Source organism: Capricornis sumatraensis, chromosome 3 (assembly GCF_032405125.1).
Source record: "Capricornis sumatraensis isolate serow.1 chromosome 3, serow.2, whole genome shotgun sequence".
NCBI classification, from domain to species: Eukaryota; Metazoa; Chordata; class Mammalia; order Artiodactyla; family Bovidae; genus Capricornis; species Capricornis sumatraensis.
Genome location: NC_091071.1, coordinates 49,187,051 through 49,213,725, shown reverse-complemented (window position 1 = coordinate 49,213,725; position 26,675 = coordinate 49,187,051). Strand labels below are relative to the sequence as shown.

The 26,675-nt window shown below is 46.3% G+C and overlaps 1 protein-coding gene across 5 annotated transcripts in view; it reads right to left on the bottom strand.

Annotated features, from left to right (window-relative positions):
* LIMS2 (LIM zinc finger domain containing 2) overlaps window positions 1-25,395 on the bottom strand; it is a 45,730-nt gene extending 20,335 nt beyond the window's left edge. Inside the window, exon 1 of one of the 5 annotated variants that reach the window (XM_068968901.1) lies at window positions 25,316-25,395. In XM_068968901.1, the coding sequence (XP_068825002.1) occupies window positions 25,316-25,326 (11 nt within the window). In that variant the 5' untranslated portion in view covers window positions 25,327-25,395. Of the gene's footprint in view, window positions 1-916; window positions 1,016-2,110; window positions 2,197-2,365; window positions 2,425-25,315 lie in introns of those variants that run through there. The other 4 variants (XM_068968903.1, XM_068968902.1, XM_068968900.1 and 1 more) reach the window with 4 other exon arrangements.
* Window positions 25,396-26,675: the final 1,280 nt, after the last annotated feature.

Here is a 26,675-nt window from a genome sequence, read left to right as displayed (position 1 = left end):
GCAGTGCTCCCTGCAAGACGGCAAAGGGGGGAGGCAGGCATTCCATGTCCTCCTTCACATTCTGCCCGAGAACAGGGAGCGCAGTCCACCCAGTTAACATCAGGGAGACACCACCGCCTAGCCAGCACCTAGAAGCCAAACCCCATTGCTGGGGGCTGGGTGCGGGGGGTGGGCGTGGAGACTCACCTACAGATGTGCACATTGCCTGAGACAAGTTGGGCAGCCAGTGGGGCCGGAGGTAGGTGGTCACCCCACCCTGTCCCCGTCTCCAACCCTCCCCAGCATCCCCAAATACTCTCAGTCTTGATACCCAACATAAAAGAATTTGATGCAAGACGTCTGGAGCTCTAGCTCGGGGTGTGGTGGGTAGAGTCCTTTCTGAGCCAGGTCCTCATGAGGGGAGGTTGCTGGTTCCAGATAAGGAAACTGACCTACCAAGAGGGTCAGAAACCTGCTGAGGTCACACGGGATTGGATCTGTGCTCTCTTGTCCCCTCAGCTCCTGGTGGCATCACGCAGGCACGACCATTCAAAACTCTGTTTTTCCTACAACGTCCGACCAACCTCCATTGCAGCCTCCCACCCACCTAACCCTGGAAAGCCAGCGGAAGGGCCTGGGCACAGGCAGGGCCAGCCATAGGGGACTTTCCACACTCAAGGGTGCGTCAGTGTTGGTGAGGCCAGGCCTCAAGCCAGAAGCTCGAGGCAACAGGAAGCTGAGGTTAGCATATGAACATGCATGCGGCATGCATGTGTGGGACATTCCTGACGCCTGATCTTCACTATCAGCCCTGTCCTCCTTGCATCGAGACCAAGTTCTTGTGCTGCGTTCATACCAGGAAACCAGCCTCCACAATGGCCTCTGGCCCATCAGTGCCCTGCCACCCGCTTCTTGCCCCATGGCTCCCTCCACTCACATCTAGGGTCATCCAGAGACCAGCCGCTGAGCATTCCTGTTCACTTGGGGAAGTCACTTGGCCGCCCAAGCCCCAAGTTCCCCACCGGAGCAGTGGGCTTATCCAGTTCCTGCCCTGGTGTGGCCCCTGGTGAGGGACCTGCAACACTGGTGCGGATACAAGTCCAGCTGCAACAGGAATCCCACGGGTGCCTCTCTGCAGCCTCTGCTCTCCACTCCCCACGTGACAGCCTCTTGCTTGCTGCGTTCGTACTCCCAGACAGCTTCGCGGGCTCACTCCCTCCCAGGCACCCACCACAGTGCTCTGTGTTCACCGCTGAGCATCAGCCTCCAAACCTCCCCTTGTCCCCGGGTCCTCCAGGCACCCCACCTCTACGACTGCTGCTCTGTCTCATCCCTGAAGCCCTACCCCTTCCTCCCAACCTTGAAGTCCTCCCCCACCCTGCCCCCACACCCCGGGACTCCCACCTGCTGCTTTGATGCAAAAAACAACAAACCCACAGCCCCCACCGCTCTCTTGCCCCAACTTCTAGCAGATCTTTCCACCCAGATGGCCCTGAGATGCTGCAAATGCAAGGCGTCCAGGACCCCCTCCCCAGCCCCACTGTCACTCGCAGGGCTCCACTATCCATGTGCCCTTCAGACTCTCTCCACCGCAGATAAACTCATCCTCAGAGACACCTTGATGTCCATCCTGAGCCCCAGAGGCTCCCCCTCCCAGTCCCAAAGGAAGCGTTCTTCACTGGTCTACCCCCGCAGTTCTCCCCAGGATAGAGCAGTTCAGGCTTTTGAGTCCGTCCAACCTGGCTTCAAGTCACCGCTTAGCCCCTTTTATAGGTGAGTGACGTCCAGCGGTTCCTTGACCGCTCAGTTCCATCCGCTCGAAAGCGGCCAAAAAGTTTCCAGGAGCCTGAAAGCGGTAGCGGCGGTTATTTCGACAACTTATCTGAGCGCCCCATCCTCAGCGCCCTGCCCAAGAGTGCTGATCCCAGATCAGTAACCCCGGCTGGATGAAGCCGCGCCTTGCCTCCGCTCTGGCCGCCAAGCCAGCCGCTGTCCCCACGCCCAGGGCTGCGGGCAGCCGGGCGGCCGCCGCCGTCGGAAGGGCCAGGCGGGGTGTCCGAGGAAAGGCCCGCGGCCGCAGCTTTCCGGCCATTGTCCCCCGCGCCCCCGCCCTGCCCCACGGGCCACCTACCCTGGCGCCGCGGGCGGCGGGCTCTGCCGGTGCTGGCGCCGCCGGTACAGCCCCGACGCGGCGAGCGCGCCCAGCCGGGTGGCCATGGCAGGGGCCTCCCTCCCTCCTGCCGCCCGCTCTGCCGGGTCGAGGGACCCCAGGCTCGGAGGGCGGTTGCGGCCGTGGGCAGCCACCAACGACCGGACACCGCGGCCCGGACGCCCGGCTTGCAGGAGGGGGCTCCCTCGGCACCCACCCCTCTGCACCGGAGCTCACGTTACGCACTGCGATCTCCAAAGGGCAGCGGAGTCAACTCCAAATAGAAAGGATATTGTTCCCGCCGCGGGGGCAGCGCAGTGAAAGCTGAGGCTAGCAGGATTGGGTCCCGGCTGGGGAGGGGACGCGCCGGGAAGATCCCAACCAGCACAGAGGTGAGTCCACAGTGACAGGGCAGGCTGCCTAGAGATCCCGGGCTGCCAGGAGCCTCCGAGGAAATCCTAAGCCCCCTGAACACGCTGAGGATGGTATGTCCTCCTCTGAGGAGGGCGGTATGGACCTGAGCCAGCTTAGGAATTCTGTAGTTAAGAAGCTGATGAGGGATTCACACATGTGCCCACTTTCTGCTTTGGTCCCTTCCCTGAGAAAGTGCAGCCACCTAGGAGACCCAGAGAGACCCAGAAGACCCAGTTTCCCTGGTAGCTCAGCTGGCAAAGAATCTGCCTGTAATGCAGGAGACCCCAGTTCAGTTCCTGGATCAGAAAGATCCCCTCGAGAAGGGATGGGCTACTTACTCCAGTGTTCTTGGGGTTCCCTGGTGGATCAGACAGTAAAGAATCTGCCTGCCATGCGGCAGACCTGGGTTGGATCCCTGGGTTGGGAAGATCTGCTGGAGGAGGGCATGGCAACCCACCCCAGTATTCTTGCCTGGGAAATCCCTCGGACGGAGGAGCCTGGTGGGCTACAGTCCATGGTCGCAGAGTTGGACACGACTGAGTGACTAAGCACAGCACAGGAGACCCAGACCAGGACAGCCCAGTCCCTGGACCTGGCCAACAAAGAACCATCCACTCCAAAAGAAGTTCACACAGTCAAAATCCAGAGGGCATGCAGTCCCCCAGCTCTTCATGGAGAGCAGAAGCAGCAGGATCTGATGGAAGACCCCCAGGAAGGCATGGTTTCCATGCATTTTTACCTAAAGGTACTTATTGGTGGGGCTATTGTGATCTATGTGCTAACACCCATGACCAGCATCTGAACTGTGGCCACTGATGGCCAAGGAAGAACCATGATCAGCATTTAATAAGGATCCACAGCACTCACAGAAATCACATTGATTCCATTTCCCTGAAAAACCTCTCTAGTGAGGTCAGAAAGCATGAGCAGTACCCTCCCCTGCCTTCCATCATTCCAGACAGCAGGATGCTGGTCTTCTGACACTGAGGAAGGAGGAAACTTTAGAGGGGATCCATCAGCACTCAGATGCCAGGCTTACATGTCAAAGAACGAACAACACTCAATAAATTCAAACTCGAGGAAGTGCGTGCTCATTAACCACTCTGGGAGTCAACCCCCAAACACAGCCAGGTGACTACAAGCATTGTGTGCAGTACAGTTTGTCAATACATCTTGATTCCAAAGGTATCAAGTACTGATCAATTCAATAAATATTTTCTTAAAGGTGGCACCAGGGGCTAAAAGGGCATAGAGAGGCTGAGCCTGGAGCCAACAAGTAGAAGGATCACCTCCTGCCTTCTGATTTAGAGCTGAATGCTTAAGAAAGCTAGGGTATAGAGTTTTCTTAGGGCAGCTTCAAGTTGATGGCCCAGGGCCTAGCCCCCTCTTACCAGCCTCCATTCAACCTGACCCATATGGAAATTATGATCTCTAGAACCCAGAGCTCTCAGCCACAGTCACAGTTACATTTAATGAGGGAACACGTCCACAATGGTGGATAGACCCGGGAGGGAGGCTATAGCCACAACTGTTTTGCACATCACCATTTTAAATGAAGTTCAAGTCCAAGATTACCAAACACTAATTGATTCAACAAATATTTACTCTAAAAGGGGCACCAGAGGCTAGAAATTGAGAGAAATTTAGTGACTGAGTCCAAATCCCAAACCTCTGCATAGCCTTGTTTTCCCATTCTGCAGCCTCTCTAGCAGGGTGAGGCTGCCAGTCATGCAGGCCTCCCTGTCCAGCATTCTGGCTCCAGAGAACACAGTTGCAAAAACACAGCAAAAATGATGTCAGCAAAAGTGGCAGAATAAGGACCTCTGAAAGTCTGTCCTTCCGTAAAAGCAATGAAGGATTTCCTTGGTGGCTCAGCAGTAAAGAATCCGCTGGCCAATGCAGAAGACTTGGGTTCAATCCCTGGATCGGGAAGATCCCCTGGGGAAGGAAATGGCAACCCACTCCAGTATCCTTGTCTGGGAAATCCCATGGACAGAGGAGCCTGGCAGGCTACAGTCCATGGGGTCGCAAAGTGTCAGACACACTTAGGGACTAAACAACAACAACAAAAGCAATGAAAAAACTAGCACAAACTGTCAGAGTCACCTTTTTCAGAACTCTATAAATTAACCAAAGCCTTGCAGTAACCAGACAGCAAGAAAAACAGCTCAGAAGACATATGGATGACCAAAAAGTACATGAAAATATGCTCAATATATTATAATCATAATCATTAAGAAGATGCAAGTCAAAACCTCAATGAAATATCGCCTCTCACCTGTCAGAAAGGCTATTATCAAGAAGACAAGAAATAACAAGTGTTGGTGAGGATGTGGGGAAAAAGGAACCTTTGCATACTGTTCAAGGGAATGTAAATTGATGCAGCCACCATGGAAACAGTATAGAGTTTCCTCAAAAAAATTTAAAAGTAGAACTACAATATGATCCAGCAATTCCACTTCTGGGTATTTATCTGAAGGAAACAAAAACCCTAATTTGAAAAGATATACACAATCCTAAGTTCAGTGCAGCATTATTTACAAAAGCCAAGCTCTTCATAAAAGTGAAAGAGGAGAGTGAAAAGGTGGGCTTAAAGCTCAACATTCAGAAAACAAAGATTATGGCATCTGGTCCCATCACTTCATGGGAAATAGATGGGGAAACAGTGGAAACAGTGTCAGACTTTCTTTTTTGGGGCTCCAAAATCACTGCAGATGGTGACTGCAGCCATGAAATTAAAAGATGCTTACTCCTTGGAAGGAAAGTTATGAGCAACTTAGATAGCATATTGAAAAGTAGAGACATTACTTTGCCAGCAAAGGTCTGTCTAGTTAAGGCTATGGTTTTTCCTGTGGTCATGTATGGATGTGAGAGTTGGACTGTGAAGAAGGCTGAGTGCCGAAGAATTGATGCTTTTGAACTGTGGTGTTGGAGAAGACTCTTGAGAGTCCCTTGGACAGCAAGGAGATCCAACCAGTCCATTCTAAAGGAGATCAGCCCTGTGTCTTCTTTGGAAGGAATGATGCTAAAGCTGAAACTCCAGTACTTTGGCCATCTCATGTGAAGAGTTGACTCACTGGCAAAGAGTCTGATGCTGGGAGGGCTTGGGGGCAGGAGGAAAAGGGGACGATAGAGGATGAGATGGCTGGATGGCATCACTGACTCTATGGACGTGAGTTTGAGTGAACTCCAGGAGATGGCGATGGACAGGGAGGCCTGGCGTACTGCGATTCATGGGGTTGCAAAGAGTAGGACACGACTGAGTGACTGAATTGAACTGAACTGAAGGTATGGAAACAACCTAAAGTGTTCATTGATGGGTGAATGGATAAAGATGTGGTATATAAATGAAATGGAATACTATTTGGCTATAAAAAAGAACAAAGGAACTTGCCTGGTGGAAGTGGCTAAGAATGCACCTGCCAACACAGGGAGCATGGGTTTGATCCCTGGTCCAGGAGGATTCCACGTGCCGCAGAGTAGCTAAGCCTGTGCGCCACAACTGTGGAGTCCGTGCTCTGCAGCTTGCAAGCAACACCCACTGAGCCCTTGAGCTGCAACCACTGATGCCCCGGTGCCTAGAACCCATGCTCTGCAACAAGAAGCCACCACAATAAGAAGCACACCACAATGAAGAGTGCCCCCTCTCTCCCACAAACTAGAGAAAGCTCCAAGCAGCGATGAAGACTCAGTGCAGCAAAAAAAAAAAAAAAAGAATGAAATCTTGCCATATGCAACAGTGTGGATGAAACTTGAGGGCATTATGCTAAGTGAGATAAGTCAGAGAAAGAAAAATACTGCATGATCACACTTACATGTGGAATTTTATTTATTTTTACATGTGGAATTTTAGAAACAAAAGCCCAGGTCAGATACAGAGAATAGTTTGATGGCTACCAGAGGTGGGGGATGGGAAGTGGCCAAAATGGGTGAAAGGAATCAAGAGTACAAAATTCCATTTATAAGATAAATAAGTCATGGGGATGTAATGTACAGCAGGGTGACTATAGTTAATAATACTGTATTTCGTATTTGAAAGTTGCTAAGAGAATAAATCTTAAAAGTTCTCATCACAAGAAAAAATATTTTCATAATTATGGTGTCAGGTGTTAACTAGACTTACTGTGTGATCATTTCACAATTATATACAAATATCAAATCATTATATTGCACATTTTCTAAAATTAATATTATATCTCAATAAAAATCCAGAAAAACATCTATTTCTGCTTTATTGACTATGCCAAAGCCTTTGACTGTGTGGATCACAAGAAACTGTGGAAAATTCTGAAAGAGATGGGAATACCAGACCACCTAACCTGCCTCTTGAGAAATCTGTACGCAGGCCAGGAAGCAACAGTTAGAACTGGACATGGAACAACAGACTGGTTCCAAATAGGAAAAGGAGTATGTCAAGGCTGTATATTGTCACCCTGCTTATTTAACTTATAGGCAGAGTACATCATGAGAAACGCTGGACTGGAAGAAACACAAGATGGAATCAAGATTGCCGGGAGAAATATCAATAACCTCAGATATGTAGATGACACCACCCTTATGGCAGAAAGTGAAGAGGAACTAAAAAGCCTCTTGATGAAAGTGAAAGAGGAGAGTGAAAAAGTTGGCTTAAAGCTCAACATTCAGAAAATGAAGATCATGGCATCTGGTCCCATCACTTCATGGGAAATAGATGGGGAAACAGTGGAAACAGTGTCAGACTTTATTTTTGGGGGCTCCAAAGTCACTGCAGATGGTGACTGCAGCCATGAAATTAAAAGACACTTACTCCTTGGAAGAAAAGTTATGACCAACCTAGATAGCATATTGAAAAGTAGAGACATTACTTTGCCAACAAAGGTCCGTCTAGTCAAGGCTATGGTTTTTCCTCTGGTCATGTATGGATGTGAGAGTTGGACTGTGAAGAAGGCTGAGTGCCGAAGAATTGATGCTTTTGAACTGTGGTGTTGGAGAAGACTCTTGAGAATCCCATGGACAGCAAGGAGATCCAACCAGTCCATTCTAAAGGAGATCAACCTGGGGATTTCTTTCTTTCTTTCTTTCTTTCTTTTTAAATTTTTTTAATTTTTTTTTTAAATTTTAAAATCTTTAATACTTACATGTGTTCCCAAACATGAACCCCCCTCCCCTCCTTCCCCATAACATCTCAGTGGGTCATCCCCATGCACCAACCCCAAGCAAGCTGTATCCTGCGTCAGACATGGACTGGCGATTCAATTCTTACATGATAGTATACATGATAGAATGCCATTCTCCCAAATCATCCCACCCTCTCCCTCTCCCTCTGAGTCCAAAAGTCCGTTATACACAGCTGTGTCTTTTTTGCTGTCTTGCATACAGGGTTGTCATTGCCATCTTTCTAAATTCCATATATATGTGTTAGTATACTGTATTGGTGTTTTTCTTTCTGGCTTACTTCATTCTGTATAATCGGCTCCAGCTTCATCCATCTCATCAGAACTGATTCAAATGAATTCTTTTTAACGGCTGAGTAATATTCCATTGTGTATATGTACCACAGCTTTCTTATCCATTCATCTGCTGATGGACATCTAGGTTGCTTCCATGTCCTGGCTATTATAAACAGTGCTGCGATGAACATTGGGGTACATGTGTCTCTTTCAATTCTGGTTTCCTCGGTGTGTATGCCCAGCAGTGGGATTGCTGGGTCATAAGGTAGTTCTATTTGCAATTTTTTAAGGAGTCTCCACACTGTTCTCCATAGTGGCTGTACTAGTTTGCATTCCCACCAACAGTGTAGGAGGGTTCCCTTTTCTCCACACCCTCTCCAGCATTTATTGCTTGCAGATTTTTGGATTGCAGCCATTCTGACTGGTGTGAAGTGGTACCTCATTGTGGTTTTGATTTGCATTTCTCTGATAATGAGTGATGTTGAGCATCTTTTCATGTGTTTGTTAGCCATCTGTACGTCTTCTTTGGAGAAATGTCTATTTAGTTCTTTGGCCCATTTTTTGATTGGGTCGTTTATTTTTCTGGAATTGAGCTGCATAAGTTGCTTGTATATTTTTGAGATTAGTTGTTTGTCAGTTGCTTCATTTGCTATTATTTTCTCCCATTCAGAAGGCTGTCTTTTCACCTTGCTTATAGTTTCCTTTGTTGTGCAGAAGCTTTTAATTTTAATTAGATCCCATTTGTTTATTTTTGCTTTTATTTCCAGAATTCTGGGAGGTGGATCATAGAGGATCCTGCTGTGATTTATGTCGGAGAGTGTTTTGCCTATGTTCTCCTCTAGGAGTTTTATAGTTTCTGGTCTTACATTTAGATCTTTAATCCATTTTGAGTTTATTTTTGTGTGCGGTGTTAGAAAGTGATCTAGTTTCATTCTTTTACAAGTGGTTGACCAGTTTTCCCAGCACCACTTGTTAAAGAGATTGTCTTTACTCCATTGAATATTTTTGCCTCCTTTGTCAAAGATAAGGTGTCCATATGTGTGTGGATTTATCTCTGGGCTTTCTATTTTGTTCCATTGATCTATATGTCTGTCTTTGTGCCAGTACCATACTGTCCTGATGAGTGTGGCTTTGTAGTAGAGCCTGAAGTCAGGCAAGTTGATTCCTCCAGTTCCATTCTTCTTTCTCAAGATTGCTTTGGCAATTCGAGGTTTTTTGTATTTCCATACAAATCTTGAAATTATTTGTTCTAGTTCTGTGAAAAATATGGCTGGTAGCTTGATAGGGATTGCATTGAATTTGTAAATTGCTTTGGGTAGTATACTCATTTTCACTATATTGATTCTTCCAATCCATGAACATGGTATATTTCTCCATCTATTAGTGTCCTCTTTGATTTCTTTCATCAGTGTTTTATAGTTTTCTATATATAGGTCTTTAGTTTCTTTGGGTAGATATATTCCTAAGTATTTTATTCTTTTCGTTGCAATGGTGAATGGAATTGTTTCCTTAATTTCTTTTTCTATTTTCTCATTATTAGTGTATAGGAATGCAAGGGATTTCTGTGTGTTGATTTTATATCCTGCAACTTTACTATATTCATTGATGAGCTCTAGTACTTTTCTGGTGGAGTCTTTAGGGTTTTCCATGTAGAGGATCATGTCGTCTGCAAACAGTGAGAGTTTTACTTCTTCTTTTCCAATTTGGATTCCTTTTATTTCTTTTTCTGCTCTGATTGCTGTGGAAAATATAATAAATAACGCAATAAATGAGATCAGAAACACTCTGGAGGCAACAAATAGTAGAATAACGGAGGCAGAAGATAGGATTAGTGAAATAGAAGATAGAATGGTAGAAATAAATGAATCAGAGAGGAAACAAGAAAAACGAATTAAAAGAAATGAGGACAATCTCAGAGACCTCCAGGACAACATGAAACGCTCCAACATTCGAATTATAGGAGTCCCAGAAGAAGAAGACAAAAAGAAAGACCATGAGAAAATACTTGAGGAGATAATAGTTGAAAACTTCCCTAAAATGGGGAAGGAAATAATCACCCAAGTCCAAGAAACACAGAGAGTTCCAAATAGGATAAACCCAAGGCGAAACACCCCAAGACACATATTAATCAAATTAACAAAGATCAAACACAAAGAACAAATATTAAAAGCAGCAAGGGAAAAACAACAAATACCACACAAGGGGATTCCCATAAGGATAACAGCTGATCTTTCAATAGAAACTCTTCAGGCCAGGAGGGAATGGCAAGACATACTTAAAGTGATGAAAGACAATAACCTACAGCCCAGATTACTGTACCCAGCAAGGATCTTATTCAAATACGAAGGAGAAATCAAAAGCTTTACAGACAAGCAAAAGCTGAGAGAATTCAGCACCACCAAACCAGCTCTCCAACAAATTCTAAAGGATATTCTCTAGACAGGAAACACGAAAAGGGTGTATAAACCCGAACCCAAAACAATAAAGTAAATGGTAACTGGATCATACTTATCAATAATTACCTTAAACGTAAATGGGTTGAACGCCCCAACCAAAAGGCAAAGACTGGCCGAATGGATACAAAAACAAGACCCCTCTATATGCTGCTTACAAGAGACCCACCTCAAAACAAGGGACACATACAGACTGAAAGTGAAGGGCTGGAAAAAGATATACCACGCAAATAGAGACCAAAAGAAAGCAGGAGTGGCAATACTCATATCCGATAAAATAGACTTTAAAACAAAGGCTGTGAAAAGAGACAAAGAAGGCCACTACATAATGATCAAAGGATCAATCCAAGAAGAAGATATAACAATTATAAATATATATGCACCCAATATAGGAGCACCGCAATATGTAAGACAAATGCTAACAAGTATGAAAGGGGAAATCAACAATAACACAATAATAGTGGGAGACTTTAATACCCCACTCACACCTATGGACAGATCAACTAAACAGAAAATTAACAAAGAAACGCAAACTTTAAATGATACATTAGATCAGTTAGACCTAATTGATATCTATAGGACATTTCACCCCAAAACAATGAATTTCACCTTTTTTTCAAGTGCTCATGGAACCTTCTCCAGGATAGATCACATCCTGGGCCATAAATCTAAACTTGATAAATTCAAAACAATCGAAATCATTCCAAGCATCTTTTCTGACCATAATGCATTAAGATTAGATCTCAATTACAGGAGAAAAACTACTAAAAATTCCAACATATGGAGGTTGAACAACACACTTCTGAATAACCAACAAATCACAGAAGAAATCAAAAAAGAAATCAAAATATGCATAGAAACTAATGAAAATGAAAACACAACAACCCAAAACCTGTGGGACGCTATAAAAGCAGTGCTAAGAGGAAAGTTCATAGCAATACAGGCATACCTCAAGAAACAAGAAAAAAGTCAAATAAATAACCTAACTCTACAACTAAAGCAACTAGAAAAGGAAGAATTGGAGAACCCCAGAGTTAGTAGAAGGAAAGAAATCTTAAAAATTAGGGCAGAAATAAATGCTAAAGAAACAAAAGAGACCATAGCAAAAATCAACAAAGCCAAAAGCTGGTTCTTTGAAAGGATAAATAAAATTGACAGACCACTAGCCAGACTCATCAAGAAGCAAAGAGAGAAAAATCAAATCAATAAAATTAGAAATGAAAATGGAGAGATCACAACAGACAACACAGAAATCCAAAGGATCATAAGAGACTACTATCAGCAGTTGTATGCCAATAAAATGGACAACGTGGAAGAAATGGACAAATTCTTAGAAAAGTACAATTTTCCAAAACTGAACCAGGAAGAAATAGAAAATCTTAACAGACCCATCACAAGCACGGAAATTGAAACTGTAATCAGAAATCTTCCAGCAAACAAAAGCCCAGGTCCAGATGGCTTCACAGCTGAATTCTACCAAAAATTTCGAGAAGAGCTAACACCTATCCTCCTCAAACTCTTCCAGAAAATTGCAGAGGAAGGTAAACTTCCAAACTCATTCTATGAGGCCACCATCACCCTAATACCAAAACCTGACAAAGATGTCACAAAAAAAGAAAACTACAGGCCAATATCACTGATGAACATAGATGCAAAAATCCTCAACAAAATTCTAGCAATCAGAATCCAACAACACATTAAAAAGATCATACACCATGACCAAGTGGGCTTTATTCCAGGGATGCAAGGATTCTTCAATATCCGCAAATCAATCAATGTAATTCACCACATTAACAAATTGAAAAATAAAAGCCATATGATTATCTCAATAGATGCAGAGAAGGCCTTTGACAAAATTCAACATCCATTTATGATCAAAACTCTCCAGAAAGCAGGAATAGAAGGAACATACCTCAACATAATAAAAGCTATATATGACAAACCCACAGCAAACATTATCCTCAATGGTGAAAAATGGAAAGCATTTCCCCTAAAGTCAGGAACAAGACAAGGGTGTCCACTTTCACTGCTACTATTCAACATAGTTCTGGAAGTTTTGGGGATTTCTTTGGAAGGAATGATGCTAAAGCTGAAACTCCAGTACTTTGGCCACCTCATGCAAAGAGTTGACTCACTGGAGAAGACTTTGATACTGGGAGGGATTGGGGGCAGGAGGAGAAGGGGACGACTGAGGATGAGATGGCTGGATGGCATCACGGACTCGATGGACGTGACTCTGAGTGAACTCCGGGAGTTAGTGATGGACAGGGAGGCCTGGCGTGCTGCGATTCATGGGGTTGCAAAGAGTTGGACACGACTGAGTGACTGAACTGAACTGAACTGAACTGAAATATAGATAAGCTAAAAAATAACTGGGAGGGAATAAAAGCAAAAAAAAAAAAAAAAGAAGAAAGCTAAATCTTCGTAAGAACACTTTTATGGTATTTTAATTTATCTTAGTACCTTAATCCCCAATTCCTAACTCCATAGCTGCCTAGAAAAGTAACTGCCGACATTCCCAGTAACGGGGGAGAAGAGGGCTGAAGTTCTTTCAAGGCTTCATTCCCAAAGAATGGCCTGGTCTTCCCTTGAAGATCACACTTGAAGGCTTTTCTTTATGTGACCTCAGTCATACCAACCCAGTGCTGAAAGCGTCTCCTAGGGAGAGCTTTTCAAATATATTACTATCATAACCACTTATGATATCATTGTCTTAGACAATGGAAACAGTTGGCAAACAGATGACTAACTTAAAGAGGCTTAAAAGGAAAAACCAAGGAATTAGATGTGCTTGGGAGCTCTGAAAAGAACTGACATATCCCTGGGAATCTAGAAGGCCACGCACATGCCTGGGGCGGTGGGCTGTGTGTACGCTCAGGAAAGACCTTAGAAGGTCCTAAGCTTTCACTTCTGACAGATCCTTTTAGCTCCATTCAGCAGGAAGTGAGGACTAGGGCAGAGTTGTAAAGTGCCACGTTGAATGTTGAAAATGTGCCCAAAAATACATTCAGAGCCTTCCGTAAAAGCTGGGAGACACTGATTTTGTCAACTACAAATTTTGGCACTTGCCATCGGCACTTGCCATCTACGTCTACAAGGGTTAAATCAGGTGCTGCTGTATCTGCTAACTTTCAACACTCTCTGAAAGGAGATTAGGATGGAGAGCAGAAATGAGGCACTCTGTGCTCTGAGAAAAACTGGCAGAACAGGTATTATAGTTAGATATCTTCTCATATCGAGAAAAGCACTAAAATCCTTCATGGTGATGGCAGTTCCTCATGACTAGCAGAAACCTTTTGCCAAAAAAAAAAAAAAAAAAAGTGCTTAATTGCAGGTGTTCTCCTGACACCAAAATCCTACATATACTGTCCTTCCCCCCTACCCCACTGAGAGCAGCTTCTCAGAGCTATCTGAAATGCTGTCTCCCGGAGTATAGCCCGCACTTTGACCCAGATAAAACTTAACTCACAACTCGCACATTGTGCATTTTTTTAAGTCAACAGTTTCAGGCATTCAAAAATATCTCTATCCAAAGACTTCCATAGTAGTCCAGTGGGTAAGACTCCAAGCTTCCTGTGCAGGGATGCAGGGACTCAGGTTCAACCCCTGGTCAGGGAACTAAGATCCCATGGGTCATGCAGCATGGTTGAAGAAAAAAAAAGAAAATCTCTGTCCAGTCATTAGCTGGCCACTAAACTAACAAGGCAGAGACAGCAGTGGCCACAAATGACAGAGATACAGACTTTACAGAGTAAGTTCAGGAAAGTCACTAAACAAACAAACAAATCATAAGCAGCACCAACACAACCAGGGGATTAGGGAGAATCTGGTTTCCAAAGCTGCCACACCACGTTATTTTATTTGAAAAGTTCCGTTCTCAGCAAAAGTTAAGATACATGCAAAGAAACAACAAAAAATGACCTAGACACAGGGGAAAAAAGAAAAGCAATCAGTAGGAAGGAAGCCCTGAGGAAGCCCAGATGTTAGACTTACTAGACAGACTTCAAATCAGCTAATTTAAATATGTTCAAAGAACTAAAGGAAGCCAGGTCTACAAACCTAAAGAAAAGCATGAAAATGATGCATTATCAAATGTAGAATAGCAATTGATAGAAATGATAAAAGGGAACCAAGCAGAAATCCTAGAGTTAAAAGGAAATACCAAAGGATGAAATGAAAGGACGCTAGACAACAATTCGAATCCACATGAAGAAACTAAGAGCAGTAACGGGAACCATAAGATAAAAATAAAAGGCAATATAAATGTATTTTTTGTTTGTAAACCTTTTTTTCCCATTTGGCTTAAAGATGACTGCATTTTGAAATAATTTAACACAAAAGAAGGCAATGGTGTAGGAACTGAGAAACAAAAAAAGACATGATACATAGAGAAAAATAGCAAAGTGGCAGATGTAAACCCCAGTTATCAGTAATTACATTAACATAAATGGATTAAACCAGTCAATCCTAAAGGAAATAAGTTCTGAATATTCACTGGAAGGACCGATGCTGAAGCTGAAGCTCCAATGCTTTGGCCACCTGATGCGAAGAACTGACATGTCAAAAAAGACCCTGATGCTGGGAAAAACTGAAGGCAGGAGGAAAAGGGGATGACAGAGGATGAGGTGGTTGGATGGCATCACTGACTTGATGGACATGAGTTTGAGCAAGCTCCGGGAGTTGGTGATGGACAGGGAAGCCTGGTGTGCTGCAGTCCATGGGGTAGCAAAGAGTGAGACATGACTGAGTGACTCAACTGAATTGAAATGTATTAAACTTTCCAATCAAAAAGTTTTTTAACTTTTTTTGAATGACTGTTTTAAATGTGATCCAATTATATGCTTTCTACAAGAGACTCACTTTACATTCAAAACCACAGAAAGCTGGAAAGTAAGAGAATGTCAAAGATATACTATACAAACAGCAACCAAAAGAAGACAGGAATGGCTATGTGTGCATGCTAAGTTGCTTCAGTCATGTCTGACTCTTTGTGACCCCAGGGACTGTAGCCCGTCAGGCTCCTCTGTCCGTGGGATCAAATAGCATCAAAAGGAAAAAATGCTTAGAAATAAATTTAACCAAAGAAGTATAAGCCTTAGGTGGCACAGTGGTAAAGAATTTGCCTGCCAATGCAGGTGGTGCATGATACGTGGGTTCAATCTCTGGGTCATGAAGATTCCCTGGAGTAGGAAAAAGCAACCCACTTTGGTATTCTTGCCTGGAAGATTCCATGGTCAGAGGACGCTAGCCCATGAGGCTGCAAAGAGTAAAACATGATTGAGCCTGCACACGTGGTATATATACTGATAACTACACAACACTGTTGAAAGAAATTAAAGAATACCTAAAGAAATAGAAAGACATCACATGTTCATGGATTAGAAAACCTAACATTGTTAAGATAGCAATATTTCCCCCTCCTACACATGTCCTATGGATTCAACACCATCCCTATCAAAATTCCAACTGCCTTTTTAATAGAAATGGACAAGGTAATCCTAAAATTCACATGGAAACAAATGCAAAGAACTCAGAATAGTTATTGAAAACAACTTGAAGAAGAACAAAACCAGAGGCCTCACATTTTCCAATGTCCTAACTTACTACTGAGTTACAGTAATCAAAACAGTAAGGTACTGGCATAAGGACAGACAGATACATCAGTGGAATAGGATTGAGAATTCAGAAATAATCCCACACATCCATGGTCAACTGATTTTTAAAATTTATTTATTTTAATTGGAGGCTAATTACTTTACAATATTGTAGTGGTTTTTGCCATACATTGACATGATTCAGCCATGGGTGTACATATTTTCCCCCATCCTGAAACCCTCTCCCACCTCCCTCCCCATCCCATCCCTCAGGGTTGTCCCAGTGCACCAGCTTTTAGTTCCTTGTTTCATGCATCAAACGTGGGCTGGTCATCTATTTCACATATGGTTATATGCATGTTTCAATGCTATTCTCTCAAATCCCACCCTCGCCTTCTCCCACAGAGTCCAAAAGTGTGTTCTTTATATCTGTGTCTCTTTTGCTATCTCACAAATAGAGTCATCATTATCTTTCTAAATTCCATATATATACATTAATATACTCCTTGGAAGAAAAGTTATGACCAACCTAGATAGCATATTCAAAAGCAGAGACATTACTTTGCCAACAGAGGTCCGTCTAGTCAAGGCTATGGTTTTTCCAGTAGTCATGTATGGATGTGACAGTTGGACTGTGAAGAAGGCTGAGTGCCGAAGAATTGATGCTTTTGAACTGTGGTGTTGGAGAAGACTCTTGAGCATCCCTTGGACTCCAAGGAGATCCAACCAGTCCATTCTGAAGATCAGCCCTGGGATTTCTTTGGAGGGAATGATGCTGAAGCTGAAATTCCAGTACTTTGGCCACCTCATGTGAAGAGTTGACTCACTGGAAAAGACTCTGATGCTGGGAGGGATTGGGGGCAGGAGGAGAAGGGGACGACTGAGGATGAGATGGCTGGATGGCATCACTGACTCGATGGACATGAATCTGAGTGAACTCCGGGAGTTGGTGATGGACAGGGAGGCCTGGCGTGCTGTGATTCATGGGGTCGCAAAGAGTCAGACACGACTGAGCGACTGAACTGAACTGAACTGAACTGATACTCTATTGGTGTTTTTCTTTCTGACTTACTTCACTCTGTATAATAGGCTCCAGTTTCATTCACCTCATTAGAACTGATTCAAATGTGTTCTTTTTAATATCTGGGTAATATTCTATTGTGTATATGTACCACAGCTTTCTTATCCATCCGTCTGCTGATGGACATCTAGGTTGCTTCCATGTCCTAGCTATTGTAAACAGTGCTGTGATGAACATTGGGGTACGTGTGTCTCTCAATTCTGGTTTCCTCGGTGCATATGCCCACCTTTGGGATTGCTGGGTCATATGACAGTTCTATTTCCAGTTTTTTAAGGAATCTCCACACTGTTCTTCATAGTGGCTCTACTAGTTTGCATTCCCACCAACAGTGTAAGAGGTTTCTCTTTTCTGCGCACCCTCTCCAGCATTTATTGTTTGTAGACTTTTTGATAGCAGCCATTCTGACTGGCGTGAGATGATACCTCATTGTGTTTTTGATTTGCATTTCTCTGATAAAGAGTGATCTTATGAGCATCTTTTCCTGTGTTTGTTAGCCATCTGTTTGTCTTCTTTGGAGAAATGTTTGGTTAGTTCTTTGGCTCATTTTTTTTTATTGGGTCGTTTATTTTTCTGGTATTGAACTGTATGAGCTGCTTGTATATTTTTGAGATTAATTCTTGGTCAGTTGCTTCATTTTCTATTGTTGTCTCCCATTCTGAAGCCTGTCTTTTCACCTTGCTTAGAGTTTCCTTCATTGTGCAAAAGCTTTTAAGTTTAATTAGGTCCCATCACTTCATGGGAAATAGATGGGGAAACAGTGGAAACAGTGTCAGACTTTATTTTGGGGGGCTCCAAAATCAGTGCAGATGGTGACTGCAGCCATGAAATTAAAAGATGCTTACTCCTTGGAAGAAAAGTTATGATCAACCTAGATAGCATATTCAAAAGCAGAGACATTACTTTGCCAACTAAGGCCCGTCTAGTCAAGGCTATGGTTTTTCCAGTGGTCATGTATGAATGTGAGAGTTGGACTGTGAAGAAGGCTGAGCGCCGAAGAATTGATGCGTTTGAACTGTGGTGTTGGAGAAGACTCTTGAGAGTCCCTTGGACTGCAAGGAGATCCAACCAGTCCATTCTGAAGGAGATCAGCCCTGGGATTTCTTTGGAAGGACTGATGCTAAAGCTGAAGCTCCAGTACTTTGGCCACCTCATGCGAAGAGTTGACTCATTGGAAAAGACTCTGATGCTGGGAGGGATTGGGGGCAGGAGGAGAAGGGGACGACTGAGGATGAAATGGCTGGATAGCATCACTGACTCGATGAACATGAATCTGAGTGAACTCCGGGAGTTGGTGATGGACAGGGAGGCATGGCGTGCTGTGATTCATGGGGTCACAAAGAGTTGGACACGACTGAGTGACTGAACTGAACTGAACTGAACTGAGGTCCCATTTATTTATTTTTGCTTTTATTTCCATTACTCTGGGAAATGGGTTATAGAGGATCCTGCTGTGATTTATGTCAGAGAGTGTTTTGCCTATGTTCTCCTCTAGGAGTTTTATGGTTTCTGGTCTTACATTTAGATTTTTAATCCATTTTGAGTTTATTTTTGTGTATGGTGTTAGAGAGTGTTCTAGTTTCATTCTTTTACAGGTGATTGACCAGTTTTCCCAGCACCACTTGTTAAAGAGATTGTCTTTTCTCCATTGTATATTCTTGCCTCCTTTGTCAAAGATAAGGTATCCGTAGGTGCATGGATTTATCTCTGGACTTGCTATTTGTTCCATTGATCTATATTTCTGTCTTTGTGTCAGTACCACACTGTCTAGATGACTGTAGCTTTGTAGTATAGTCTGAAGTCAGGCAAGTTGAGTCCTCCAGTTCCATTCTTCTTTCTCAATTGCTTTGACTATTTGAGGTGTTTTTTGTATTTCCATACAAATTGTGAAATTATTTGTTCTAGTTCTGTGAAAAATACCATTGGTAGCTTGATAGGGGTTGCATTGAATCTATAGATTGCTTTGGGTAGTATACTCATTTTCACTATATTGGTTCTTCTGATCCATGAATATGATATATTTCTCCATCTATTTGTGTCATCTTTGATTTCTTTCATCAGTGTTTTATAGTTTTCTATATATAGGTCTTTTGTTTCTTTAGGTAAATTTATTCCTAAGTATTTTATTATTTTCATTGCAATGGTGGATGGAATTGTTTCCTCAATTTCTCCTTCTGTTTTCTCATTGTCAGTGTAAGAGGAATGCAAGGGATTTCTGTGTGTTAATTTTATATCCTGCAACTTTACTGTATTCATTGATTAGCTCTAGTGATCAGTGGTGGTTTCTTTAGGGTTTTCTATGTAAAGGATCATGTCATCTGCAATCTGATTCCAATCTGGATTCCTTTTATTTCTTTTTCTTCTCTGATTGCTGTGGGTAAACTTTCCAAAAATATGTTGAATAGTAGCGGTGATTGAACCTTTGTCTTGTTCCTGACTTTAAGGAAAATGCTTTCAAGTTTTCACCATTGAGGATAATGTTTGCTCTGGGTTTATCATATATGGCTTTTATTATGGGTCAACTGACTTTTGACAAGACTGCCAATGATAAAAGTACAGTCTTGTCAACAAATGATGCTAGAACCACTGAATAGTCACATGCAAAAGAATGATTTTAAACCTCCACTTCAGGTCATTTATAAAAACTGACTCATAAAATACAGAAATAGAAACCGACTCAGGTACTGAAAACAGAAATATTAAAGAATCAATGCTAAACACTCCAGGGGAAAAAAAGCATATGTGTAAATATTTATAAATTAGGTACGTTTCCTCGATATGACACCAAAAACTTAAGCCATCAGAAATAAATAAATAGGGACTTGCTGGTTAATCATCTGCCTTGCAACATGGGGGCGCAGGTCCCATCCCTGGTAGGGGAAGTAAGACCCCACAAGCTGCAGAGAAAGTAACCTATGTGCTACAACTGGAGAGCTCACACACAGCAACAAAAGACCCTGCAGCTGCAGCTCAGACTCTAGGCACAAAGAAATAAGTAGGACTTCACCAAAGTTTAGAACTTCTGTGTATTTAAGGACACTACCAGGAAAGTGAAGACAACCCACAGCAGAAGATATTTGCAAATTATATATCTGATAAATATTTAGTATCCAGAATACATGAACTATTACAATCCAGCAATAAAAAGAACCCAATCTTAAAACAGGCACAGAATTTGACTAGACATTTCTCCAGATAAGATCAACAAGCAGCCAATAAGCTCCTGAAAAAGTGTCCAAGATCACAAGTCACTAGGGAAATAAAAGTCAAAACCATAGTGTGGTGTCACTTTACACCTACGAAAACAGATAACGGTAAGTGGAGAAAATGGAACCCTCAGATATTTTTGATGTGAATGTAAAATTAATGCAGTTACTTGGAATACAGCTTGGCAATTCCTCAGTTTAACATAAAGTTATTATAGGACCCCAAAATTCCACTCCTAGGTATATTCTCCAGATAGTAGACAATATATGTAGGAATATTCACAGCAGCACTTATTCATAAGAGCCAAAAGTGGAAACAAAATTTCCACCACAAATGAATATACAGATAAAATGTGGTTTATCCATATAAGGGCATATTATTTGGTCAAAAAAGGAACAAAGTACTGATTCATACAACAATATAAATGAACCTTGAAAACATTATGCTAAATGAAAGAAGCTAGGCAGAAAAATAAAAATAAAAAAGAGGCCACATAATGTATGGCTCCATTTATATGAAATGTCCAGAGCAGGCAAACCTGTGGAGACAGAAAGCAGACTAGTGACTGCCAGGGGCTGGGGGAAGAAGGGATTAGCTGCAAATGGGTTTCTTCTGGGGGTGATGAAAATATTCAGAATTAGTGGTGATGGTTGCATAACCTGGTAAATATACTATAAACCACTGACTTGCACACTCTGATAGTGAATTTCATGGCATGGGATTCATATCCTAAATGTTAAAGCAGCACACACATAGTGAAGCATGCAACTATGCTGCTTACTAAGAGACAAGGGCCCCAGAAGCAGCACGAAGCTGGGAGGCGGGGTTGCTATCTCTTTCTGGGCGGTGAGTGCCATCCCCAGGGCAGCCAGCGATACCACCACAGCCTCTCTGACAGAGCCAGTCTCATTGGGGGGGCTGAAGACAACTAGCCCAGATCCTTTGGCATGGCTGAGATGAATGATAATTTTATCAGGGCATTTTGAGTGATTGTATTTTCTTACTGTGCATGTATGTTTGGTTTCATATAAACATATATGAGACATCTCATCTTAGTGAGATACAGTCATCTCACGTGAGCATCTCATTAAGATCATCTTATTAGGTCCTCTTGAATGAACAGTCATCATCCAAAATTCAGAAGATCTGAATAAACAGAACAAGAAGGACTGTTCAGGTGCCTCCCTCTGCTCCCCTCCCTTCCTCCCCTACCCCCCGGCAGAAATGAAGCTCTAAGGATGCTTTAAGTGTGACTGCACGTAGTAGCTGGGAGCAGAGAGCGGCCATGTGGCTGGAGAGGTAGGTCAGCCGCTGTGCAGGGAAAGCCCAGTCCCTCCCCAAGCAGTAGGCCACCTCATAAGAGCCAAGTGCTCAGTTTTCAGGAATTCTGGGAACTGGTTCACATCACCTTGGTAGCTTGAAGTGAGCCCAAGTAAGAGGTGTTACAGCATGGAACTGCACACACCCTATAGATCAGGCCCCATAGCACTCCCCTGGCCAGCCAGAGAGGGGAGTCTCCACCAGAAGAAGAAAAGGGAGGAGGTGAGGGCCATGGGCGAGGCCCAGTCAGGCCCAGTCTGGGGCTCAGGGCCCAGCTGCACATCCCCTGTCACCTGCTTCACACTCTGCTTAAACCCCTGAGTCCATCACAGCCCCATGTGCTGTCCCAGGGGCTCTGGCTTCCACCTTGGCTGCTCCTTGGCAGGCTCCTCTGCTGAGGCATATTTCTGAGGAGGGTGGGGACCATCTGGGAGCACTTGGGGGGGGGGGTGTGGTGGACAGGGGGAAGGGGCTGGTAGGTGTGAGGACAGGGATCCAGCAGCCCCACTCTGCACGGTGCCAAGCATGGGGCCCGGCTGTGAGCTGGCGGCCTCTGTGGGTGTCGGTCATGTGGTGGGTGGGCCTCCCCTCCAACAGGCCAAGCCACTGAGTCACAGCTGTGCGCACTGTGCCCCAGGCTCCCTCTGGAGGACAGCCGCTGACAGGTCAGCTCCCTGGGCAGGGGAGGTGACCCGCCCAAGGTTGGAAAACGTTGACGTCAAAGGTCCCTTCAGCTGGGACAAAGACACGGTGTTTTTAAGTCCAGAGTTCTCAGGGCTGCAGCCAAGGCTGAGCCTCTTCCCACAGCACGGAGGCTTCCTAAATAACCACGCCCACGTCCCGGGCCTCATTCACTCTTCTGGCCTAGCTCAGCCTTCTGGGCTACAGGCCGTCATGTCCAGTCTCAGGGTTTCCCCCGAGACTTACCACCGCTCTCCAAATGCTTCATGGCTCAAACTAGCTCTGTGTCCACTCCCACACCTGCCACCACAAACTGGGCACCCGCCCTGGGTCCAGACTCCACCTCCCAGGTCCCCTGAATCCCTCTCCTCTTCTCTTGCCCCATGGCTGCTAAGGGGAGGCTTCATCACTGCTTGCCACCTTGCTGGTCTCCTTCCCTGTCTCTTCCTCAGCAGCCCCTTTCCTAACAGTACTCAGAGGAGTAGTTCCAAAGTGCCCAGCCATGCCTGGCACTCCAGGTCCCTTCAGTGGCTCCCCCGCCTGCTTGGAGGGCTGGGGCTTTACACCGTTGGCAGGGAGAACCCAGAAGGTGCAGGAGGTGTACAAGGAGAGGGTAATTTCCAAAAATCAGTCTGGTCTGGGCAGCAAGAGATGATGTAGGGAAAACCAGCATCCAGGTGTGAGAACTGCCCTGGCATTTCATGGGGGTAGTGGATGTGTGGAGGGCACGGTGGCATGAAACAGAATGAAAATGAAACTCCACAGCTTCTGGGACAGGAAAAACCTCACCCACCCCAAAGGCTGGGTCATATGTCCATTCCTCCGCCAGGCTGGCCCCTATGCCTGCATGTGGAAGGGAGGTCAGCCAGCCCTGGCATGGATGCCACATGTGGTAGGCCAGCTTCAAAGGAGGATGGGAGCATGGGCTCACAGACCACTCACAGCTTGTGAAAAACAACAGAAGAATACACAAAAAAAGAAGAAAGCCACCATAATGTTACTGAGGGCATTTCTGAAGAGTGGAGCCACGGGCTATTTTCTTCCTTTCTTTCTGTTAATGTTTCTGTTACCTCTTTGTTTCTGGGTTTTCCTAGTGAGGGAGTGAAAGTATTAGTTGCTCAGTCATGTCCAACTCTTTGCACCCTCAGTGGATTGTAGCTCGCCAGGCTCCTCTGTCCAGGGAATTCTTCAGGCAGGAGTACTGAAGTGGATAGCCACTCCCTTCTCCAGGGGATCTTCCTGGCCCAGGGATAGAACCCAGATCTCCCACAATGCAGGCAGATTCTTTACTGTCTGAGGCACCAGGGGAGCCCCTAACTCTCTAAGATGAGCAGTTCTACTTTTAACCCAACTCAGAGTTTTCCACGGCTCACTCCAGCTCCTGTGTCATTCAATGACTAGCATCTTTCGGGATCAGGGTGCCCACTGGAGCCGGGCAGCAGCTGGAGCAGGCTGGCCCCTGTTCCCACCCTGGCCTGCATTCCCAGCTTCTCCTGCGGCGCTGTTCTCTGGCCAGCCTGATACGCCCCTCTCCCCTGAAGACCCTCGGGATTCAGGGGGGAAAGAATTCCTGCTGAGGGAACAGAGGTGCATCTGGGTTTCTGCCTCTCCCCAGCCCAGATCATCAGAGCTGAAGCTGCTATGGAAGCTGACATCCTGCAGCTCGGCCTTATGCGATCCCCGCTGTGCCTGGAAAACCACCTGTCACGCATCCCAGCCCCACACCAACACCCATCTGTCGCTGCTCCTGTTTCTGTCCCTGTTCTCTCCCCCTTTTTTTCCTCGGGAGCTTAGAGGGTGGGGAATGAGGCAGCCAGCAGGGGTGCCCCGCGAGGGACAGGAAGGCAAGAGCACACTAGGAGCGGTGAGTATTGGGAGCGGGCTTTGTCGGCAGACCTGGGCTGCGGCAGGAGGTCTGGGAAGTGGGCAGTAAACCGCGAGTGAAGCACAGGACTCCCCAGATGACAGGGTCTGTGCTGGCTCCTGGGACTGTGCTAGGACTCCAGGCCATAGCCTTTCGTGATCTGTGTGACCCTGAAGGCTAGGTGACTGCCCTGCACATTGCCTAGGTTTTGGGGCCATCACTCTGCCCTCTGTGGCTGCTCCCCATTTCTGAGTACTGCCTCTCCAAGCTCCTTTCCCCAGCAAAGCCACGGGGTCCCCTCCAGCCTCCAGCGCCAAGTCAAGGGGTCATAAAGAAGAGCATCCTCCTCCCAGGGCTTGGCTGGAAGGGGCCCTGTGGGCCTCAGAGACCAGCCCCTCCCACCCCTGAGTCATGCACTTGTACCCAGCCAGGTTCCAGAAAGGGTTGCGGGGGCCACCACTGGCCAGACACTGGTGGACATGTGACTAGCTTGGTGAGTCACTGGCCTATGGGGCGTCAGTCATCTCATCTGTGAAATGGCCACAAGGGATATAAAAGTGGAAGCCGGGCCAGGCCTGGGGGAGTTTCTGGGGTTCAACCCATTCCTGTGCAGCCTGTGTTGTGGCAGGTCTGGCTAGGTCCCCAGACCGACCGTTTACCATTTTTACCACCCTCCTCTGCTGAGCAGGAAACAGAAGGCTCCAGAGGTGACCTGTCACCAGGGTCACCCAGCGAGGGGACAGGGAAGCCGGCGGGAGCCGACCGCCTGGGTTTTGACGCCGTGCCTTTCAGTAGGTAGTGACCTTGAGCAAGTCCCTGGCCCCTCGGAGCGCTAGTTCTCGGGAGCAGGTGGCGGGTGTGGTAATGGCTCCATCGTCCGGGACAGGACAGACCCTTCACCTGCCGCTGCCCGGGGCCGGCCAGAGGGCTGGACGCGCGGGAGCGGGGCAGGCGCCCCTGACCTGACCAGCGCTGCCACCCGGGGACGGGGAGAGGTGGAGGGGCCGGGGCCTGGTGAGGCCGGGGTGCCCGCAAGGGGTGGGCTGGCCGCGGTCCTGCCCCGCAGCCCCGCCCAGCCCGGCGCCCCAGGCGTCCCCTCCCGGGCCCACGGCGCCCACCACCCAGGGGCGCAGGGAGGGACAGTTACCTTCCCGTCATGGTGGCTGCGCACGCCGAACCCGGGCCGCCTCGGGACCCCCGAGCCGCCGCCGCCGCTCGCTGAGCGCCCGCCGGCAGGTCCGCGCCCGGAGCGAGGAGACGCCCAAAAAAGGCCGGAGCCGCTCCGCCCGCCGCCCGCCCAGCCCCGCCCCGCCCAGCCCGCCGAGCCGGAGGTGGGGGCTCGCTCTGGAGGGCAGGGTGGGGTGGGCCCGCCGCGCCCCGGAGGCGGGGTGCGGGAGGCGGCGGCGAGGCGGTGGGCACAGCGCGCCGGAGGGCGGGGAGGGGGCGCCGCGCCCCCCGCGCAGCCTCGCCTCTGGGGACACCCGAGCACGGCCTGCGGAGCGCGCGGGTCACGTCCTCCCCGCCGGCTTCGCTCGCCACCTCCCGGATTCCGGGCATAGCTTTCCTTTAAAAGGGAGTGAAGTTATAATAAACACGAACGAGCCCCCTTGCCCCGCTGGGGCGCCCCGCCCGGAGCTTCCCCGCTCCGGCTGTCCCAGGCTGCCCTGGAACGCGAACACGTGCGGGGGAGGGAGCAACGGGGAGAGATGCCGAAGCCACCTCCTCCCTGGCCCCCAACCCCTAGTGCCCGCTCGGCCCCGGGCAGAAGGGGCCACCTTGACGCTTTAATTCTGCAGACAGACGTATCTGGACACCGACTCCCTCCCGGGGCACTGGGGACTCCCAGTCTACGGAGTCCCGCTTCCAGGAAAGTCAAGGTCGAGGGGCGCCCCCTTTGAGTCAGAAGCCTGATTCTGCATACTTACAGGCCAGTGCCCTCCCCCGGAGATAGCCAAGTCATCGGAGTCTGTGAGCAGCCCCCTAACCTAGCAGAAGTTACTCTATAAAGATGAACCAAACGCCAGAAGTTGAGGAGGAGAACCAAGGAAAGCTAGAGAGGAGTCTTTAAACTGACCTGGAGAAATACAAAAATTTAGGAAACATATTCTGAATAAAAATGTTAAATAAACAAAACGTTTACTCCACCTAAAGGCAGAAATTTCTAGCGAGGCAGTGGAGTGTAGCTCATAATTCAAGGCAGCCCAAATACCAAGGCTGGGATAAAACTGAGCAGCCTGGTCTGTTAAACCAACTGAACATTGCCTTACTTCTTGGAAACAGACAAAAACTATCTAGAAATGGCCATGCAAAGTAGCAACCCACAAATGAACAGTGGAATCCAGAGCGATGAATTGATAGTACCGCGCAGCAGTATACCTGCAGAGCATGCTTGGGAAAGGCAGCTCCTAAGCAGCTGATATCTTGAAACTATTGCGGTTTGCAGTTCTTTTTGCAAGTGTGTCTTGGTTTATTCTGATTAACTGCAATTTGATGATTAAGTGGAAAGT